The sequence below is a fragment of the Hirsutella rhossiliensis genome (genome assembly GCF_020360975.1).
Source record: "Hirsutella rhossiliensis strain HR02 chromosome Unknown scaffold00017, whole genome shotgun sequence".
Taxonomy (NCBI): domain Eukaryota; kingdom Fungi; phylum Ascomycota; class Sordariomycetes; order Hypocreales; family Ophiocordycipitaceae; genus Hirsutella; species Hirsutella rhossiliensis.
Genome location: NW_025408683.1, coordinates 1,365,189 through 1,372,600, shown reverse-complemented (window position 1 = coordinate 1,372,600; position 7,412 = coordinate 1,365,189). Strand labels below are relative to the sequence as shown.

Below are 7,412 nucleotides of genomic sequence, written 5' to 3'. Positions count from 1 at the left end.
GCTATAGGGGCAGCAGTTCGAGCTATCTAGATCGAGTGCTAGCTATAAAGGAATAAGACTACTTATTATTATATTCTAGTAGCTTCTTTATCTAGTTCCCGGCTAGCTTCTTAAAAGATAGTTAAGTAACCGTTACTAATAGGCTTTATTAGTAGAGATATATCCTATAGCTACTAGCTAGAAAGAGCTTTTATTAGGAAGTATTAGTTAGCTTCCTTAAGGATTTCTTCCTACTTAGCTAGCTATAAAGAAGCTAGTAGGTTCCTAGTAGAAATAGCTCCTAGGTATACTATATAGGTCTTCTTAATATAGTTAGTTATATAGCCCCTTAAGGGAGCTATCGAGGCCTTAAGGCTTAAAAGCTACTACCTAGGAGTCTCTTCTTCTTAAAGAGAGATTAGCTTTATAGCACTAACGGATTCCGTTATTACTATATATATAGTAATTAATAGCTTCGTCTTATAGAGGTATTCTTATAATAACTCTCGTAGTTACCTAAGGTAGTAGAAAAAGCTCTCTACTATATAGAGGTTAGCTTAAAAAAGAAGGAAGCTCTCTCTATAAATTCCGTTGCCCTAAGATAAAGAGGGGTCTTAAGAGGGTCCTACTTATTAAAGAAGACTAAATTATAGATAGTTCTATCTATATAAGCCTATAGCTCCTTTACCTACTTATCTTAATCTTAGGGCTCTATAAGAATCGTCCTATAGATTATAGGGGCGGCAGAGTCGTTTTTCGATATTATTATAGGGGAAGGGTAGAAAAGTTAGTTAAAAATCGGCTTTTCTAGTAAGAGGGGTAAAAGGAAGCTATAAGGGATAAAAGAAAGGTGCTTTTTATAGTAGCTAGAAGGTATAGGAATTCTATTCCTCCTAGGCTTATAACTCTTATAAAGAGAGATATAAGAAGTATATATAAAATATATAACGGTAAAATTAAAAGTAAGGGGTTAGATAAGTAAGGCAGAGATATTTAATTCTTATAGGAGTAGTAATTATAGTAAGGGAGTAATTATTATATTGCTTTTATTATCCTTCTTTCCTCTATCTAAGGCCCCTTTTTATACCTATCTAGTATCTTAATTAATAAAGAAGATCCTACTTAAAGAAGCTACTAATATCCTCTTAACTACCGAGCTTTTTACTAGTTTTTCCCCTTTATTCTAGCCGTTGCCGGCTTATCCGTCTTATCTCTCGCTACTTTTATAGGAAGCTATCGCTACTTCTACTTCCCCTCTTTCCCCTACCCTCCTCTCTATACCTCCTTTTAGCTCCTTCTTCTAAACCGGTTTTTAGCTTCCTTAGTCCCTCTTACTAAGGGATATCTCCGAGAACTACGAAATTAAGCTACGCCTCGCAATACTTTAAAAGCTAGGTAGGGGTATAATATAAGGGCTTTTACCCTATATAGGCTTATACTAGGGTCTAGGCTAAGTCTATATATAAGCGGCCTCTATAGGCTATGCTTTATAATAATCTTATCTCTTACTACCTTTATATAAAGTTATTATTACTTTTACTTCCCTTTTCTCTCTTACCCTCTTTTCTTTACTTCTTTTTAGCTCCTTCTTCCTTCTTTTATACTAGTATTTTTAGCTTCTTAGATCCCTCTTACCTAGAGATATCTCTAAGAGCTATAAAATTAGGCTATACTTTATAATAATAATAGGTATAGATAAAAGATAAAAGGTAATAAATATAACCACGTTATATAATACTAACCTTATAGCCTTATAACCTCTTATAAAATACCTAGGAAGAAATATACGCTTTAGAAATAATATTCCTTTAGATATACTAAATTATTTTATATTCTTCTTTTACTAAAAATATAAAAACGAATTAATCTACTAATTTACTATAGAACTAGATACTAGGTTTAATATTATAGAAATAGAAAGATAAAGATAAACTACTATAAAATTAAATAAAAACCATCCTTTCTATTTTAATATCGAATAATAGAAATAGTAAGTAGACTAAAATAATACCTTTAATAATTACTAATAGTAAGAAATCTAGTCTTATAAGATATCTCTTAAGTAGGGGCTTAAGAGTATAGTAGAAGAAATAAGGGCATAGAAAGGTAAATTTAGTAATATATATCTTAGTCTATCTATTAAGATAAGGGAGGGGCTTATATAGGTATAGTAACTATATATAGCTAGCTAAACGAGGGTATTAAGATATTCCTATACCTAAGTTAGGTCTATATAATATCCTTAGGCTAGGGGAGTTATATTAGTTAGGCAGGCTTCCTTATATATAACTATTAGGTTTATTAAGCATAACTATAGCTTCTTATTCCTACTCTCCGTAATAATATCTATATAATAACTAGAACGATCCCTTTATATAGAGAAAATTAAGAGCTTTAATCCCTAGTTACTTAGTCTTACCTTCTACCTTTTCCCTTAAAAGACCTTTCTTCCTTCTTTATTTAAATTACTATTATTCTTTTAATACCTTAGACTAGCCTTATTAGTTCGATATAGCCTATATCTATATATATAATATTTAGCTCTTTATATATAACCTTACTAGGTTATATAATAATAGCTTAGGCTATACCCTAACCCCTATACCTTTAATAGTTAAAGACCCTAGTAATAAGTATTTATTACTTTCCTAAGTTACTTATAAGTACCTTTAGGGTCCTAGTTTATAAGTCTACTTATAGCTACTTATACTTATAGTTTATAGTCCTTAGAAAGTAATTATATTTTATTATATTTTTATAGTAAGGATAAAACTAGTTTCTTAAGGGATGCGGCCTATATACTTTCCCTAGCGTTATCGTTCGAGCCTTAATAGGCGGCTTTAGATATGCTAAGGACGCAGACCGCTCCGCGAAGCTAAGCGGTCCCGCCGTTCTAAGCAGGATTAACTTAATAGTGGTTCCGGCCGGTAGCGATGCTCGACTCCGTAAAAAATCGGCACTGCGACGTCTTGATCTAACATATAGCCAAGCTGCTGATTCGACTGCTGCTATGTCCCGGCCGCGTTCTGTGGTGTTAGCGGTGTAGTAACGTTATTTAAAGAGGAATGCTCTCGGCCAGGCGAGTGATACCGAATGAGGGCCAGCGAGCTGAAGGAGTGCCCGCTAGAGGGTTTCAGGAGCTAATGACTCTCACATTCGGCCATGATACGCTGCCTCTGAGAGTCCCGGACCATTTTCGCACTGGTTAGCGGAGCTATAAAACTCCGTAACTCGTCGCTTCACCTGTATTAACTTGGGGCTCGCATATTCCACCGCGCGGAGGTTGGGTATTGAGACATGAACGCGCCTCATAGTGGCTGACTCTCTATATCTTATCCTGGCACTCAGAGCGAGAATTGTTTCGGGGTTAATTCTATATCACCGGGGATCGTTCTTACTAGCGAAGTTAGTGTCGCTTCAAGCCCTAGTTGCACCATTCGCTGTCCATCTTTTTTTCCCAAGGAGATTTCTCCGAGGTCCGTACCACCGAGAACCCGACACGGTTAAACGCATCACCGTGCGCGTCGTTACGCACGAGAATCAGGGGCGTGGACCAACATTCACAGCCACGCCAGTCCTAGCCTTGCGAATATAATATAACCAAAAAAACCTGGCGCGGTGCTTCTTCGCATCTTATATGCGGGTGCAACGATAGCCTTCCTCGAATGCTAATATAGTTAAGGTCGACGAAAGATTTTGCATGGTCTTATTCGGTAAAGATGTTATACATGTCTCTGTGTCGATTGTTTCCCGCGGGATTTTCGGCCGCCGCCACCGCTTTCACGAGATTTAAGCCGGGAAATAGTTCAGGTTCATTGTCGTGGATCCATGCGCGGTGGGCTGTCTCTTCAAAACGCTGAGCGGGGGACATTATATCAGTCCAAGAGCAATCTTTGCACTCCTAGCCAGGCATGCCGATCCATTTCTCCTGCTACCTGGAAGGATTTTGAGTGGCTCACCAGCGATTCATCGTTGCCCTTGATTTAGTTGCGGCCGACGGCTTTAAGGCATTAACGACCGGCAGTAAGGGTGATATATCGTCTGGAGAGAGTACTCAGGTACCAAGCGCAGCAAGCGCGGTTTAGGTTGTTATCGCGGGGTTGTTTAGGCTATGAATAGCGGGAGCTACTTATTACAGTGAGACCCCTAGGCCTTTTCTTCAGGCCGCACCCTAGATCTACCGATAGCCGATCTAAAGTCGATCTAAGACCGACGTGGGGACACTTCAGGGCTGGCTTAATTAGCCATAACGCGCAGTAACCCCAGGTTTTTCGGAGTTAAGTAATCTATTGATATTAAGTGGATGAGCTTCGTAGTAGTAACGATATGAGAGGGATGTCTATAGGACACTGGGTATGCCCCTATTTTGCCGGTGGTCAAGTGGTATTTGCTATGTTTGACAGTATGATACTGCCACGGAACTTCTTTGAGCCAGTGCGATTCCTCAAAGATATGTTAAAGAAGTCAGCATTGCGGCCCCATATATCGGAGTACGAGAAGTCTGATTCTATAGATATAATTGGCTTAACAGCTGGGACAGGACCAGTTCTAGGAAACGCTTTTAGGAAAACTATACTGGCGGCCTCAAGCTTCATATTACGTAGCTAGCATTATTCCAGTCGAACACGGCATAAGGCAGTTTAACGATGTAAATCTGCGACAAAACAAGATAGAAAGGGACAAACCAATGCACACCCGAGTTCCGTTTTTATGTCTATAGCCGACCCCAACCTCCTCGGCGTTACTATTATGATATAACCCGGCGATAACCCAGCTATGTCACAACTCCTTGTTAGCAGCTATTGATCCATAGATAGCCGTCTTTGCTGCTCTCCGTTAACTTCATGCCATTAGGTGCAAAAATCTCGAGATTTAGAAAGCCTGCGCCGTTGGTATTGCCCCACAAGACACGGATTGGATACTTCACGCCTGCCTGGAGCTCCTTTTCAACAGTTCTTGGACTATTATCGCCGTACCATGCCTGAACGAAATCGGCATTATCCCTCGTCGCGTTGTTAACCTGCTGATCGCCGAGCCATAGCAACGAAATATCATCGCTCTTAGGAGAGTGAAACTTGTATTTTCCGCTCTGACAGACGTATAAGGCAGTCCGAAAGTCAATTGCTGCATCGGCATAAGTGCTATTGTTAGGGTCAGAGACTAGCGCGATATCGCTTAAGTAGCCCACGCCGAGGGGCCTCTGCTTCAAGAAGAATGAGGGCTGGAACGACTCGTAAGTGCTGCTGAAATCCTTTGCGAAGGGATTTCTATAGCGGGTAAACATAACGCCAGGAAAACCACAAGTAGGAGTAGGGCACGACGAGGTATTAGGCGTGGGCTTGCTGGTAGTTGTGGGCTTGCTGGTAGTTGCGGGCTTGCTGGTGGTTGTGGGTTTGCTGGTGGTTGTGGGTTTGCGTATGGTTGTAGGAATGTGCGGTCTTGGCGGCTTCTTGTAAGACAAATGAGTGTTCGAGGTAGTCCGGTTGGATATTGGGCGACCTATGATTGTCTCGGGCTCATTTTCCATGGGCGCTGCCGCATCAGGCGACCCGCCCTTAGGCCGAGGCCGACTCCTTGCTGGTTGTCGAAAGGGACCACCAGGTGCCGCGCCTGGGGAACCCGGGGCTGGAAACCCAGCAATTGCCGCATCAGGCGACCCGCCCTTAGGCCGAGGCCGACTCCTTGCTGGTTGTCGAAAGGGACCACCAGGTGTCGCGCCTGAGGAACCCGGGGCTGGAAACCCAGCAGTTGCCGCATCAGGCGAGTCGCCCTTAGGCCAAGGCCGACTCCTTACTGGTTGTCGAAAGGGACCACCAGGTGCCGCGCCTGGGGAACCCGGGGCTGGAAACCCAGCAATTGCCGCATCAGGCGACCCGCCCTTAGGCCGAGGCCGACTCCTTGCTGGTTGTCGAAAGGGACCACCAGGTGTCGCGCCTGAGGAACCCGGGGCTGGAAACCCAGCAGTTCCCGCATCAGGCGAGTCGCCCTTAGGCCAAGGCCGACCCCTTACTGGTTGTCGAAAGGGGCCACCAGGTGCCGCGCCTGGGGAACCCGGGGCTGGAAACCCAGCAATTGCCGCATCAGGCGACCCGCCCTTAGGCCGAGGCCGACCCCTTGCTGGTTGTCGAAAAGGACCACCAGGTGCCGCGCCTGGGGAACCCGGAGCTGGGAATCCAGCAGTCGCTGCATCAGCTCCCCCTTGTGCCGACACCGGTGGTAATGAGAGTGTGTGACCGTTGCTCATTTTAGCAGTCTGAGGTCGGGGTTGAGGGTCGGTATCAATGCTGTTGGGATCATTGCCATTTAAGTCGTTGCTGTCGACCTTATTGCTGCCGGCGTTGTTGCTATTAGCATTATTGCTGTTGGCATTATTACTGTTAACGTTGTTGCTGTCAGCATTATTGCTATTGACGTTGTTGCTATTAACGTTATTGCTGTTGAAGTTGTTGCTGTTGAATTGATTGCTTTTAACGTTACTGAAGCTGTTGTAGTTGTTATAATTGATACGAGCGAGCCTGGCCGGAGGGGTAAGGATCCGGTTTGCTATGGCTGTCTCCGTTGCCAGGGTGTGACGTTGTGTAACGGTGATTGTTGTGGTGACGACCCGGTTCGGAGCACCAGGCTTTGGACAGGGACAGCATTCGCCCGCCTTGAACCGCTTATAAAATTGGCCGAAGCGAGCCTCAGCCAATTGAGACAAGACCAGCACCGCCAAAGGAAAGAGACGGTTCATAACGCCTTAACAGACGATGCTCCGGGTGGGATGAACCGTTAATAGATCACGGGCAGGTAGAGGATTAGCTCAGCCAAGGATGGAAGCGAGAGCTGGGTGAAGCGATGGGATGGAGCTAGATGAACATAAGACGTGGGAATCACAGCCCGATCCTTATATCCATCTCGGTCGAGTAGTCGAGGGGCGCTATCGGAGGACGGCGACTTATTTGCTCCATGTTTTCAGCTTGACCTGTAGATACGGCGGGAAGAATAGTTGGTGATCGGCCGCTGTGCTATATGAGAGCAGGGCAAGTACCAGGGGACGAAGGGGTGCACTGACACGCAAAGGATCAACGAGCGCAGCCGGTGCATACCTCTCAGCACTCCCTAATATGACCTGACCTCACTGTTGGCACTTACCTCGTATCGAACTGCGATGGGCGAGCTTAATGATTCCCCCAACGAAAGAGTTTTGCTATGTTGCTCGGCATGTGATATAGCTTAGGCAGAGGAAGTGTCGCAGAGAGACTGCTATCATAAACGATGAGATCGCTGATCTAAGATCCATGTCCTAGATAATAGGGCATGTAGCGCGTTAGTGTTCCACTATGTCTTAAGCTGTTTTTTTCACACGATGACATTTTAAATTGCGTATCTATATTGCCTAGCTTCCGGCACACCCACCCTACAAAGGCAGAGGCTAACGGAGCAAGCGACTA

At 44.0% G+C, this 7,412-nt stretch overlaps 1 protein-coding gene across 1 annotated transcript; it reads right to left on the bottom strand.

The window, feature by feature from the left end:
* Window positions 1-4,771: 4,771 nt before the first annotated feature.
* On the bottom strand, window positions 4,772-6,712 carry HRG_10879 (GLEYA domain-containing protein; the record flags this gene model as incomplete). Its single annotated transcript, XM_044869349.1, has 1 exon — window positions 4,772-6,712. One exon carries the CDS (start codon window positions 6,710-6,712, stop codon window positions 4,772-4,774), a length of 1,941 nt encoding a protein of 646 aa, XP_044715698.1.
* Window positions 6,713-7,412: the final 700 nt, after the last annotated feature.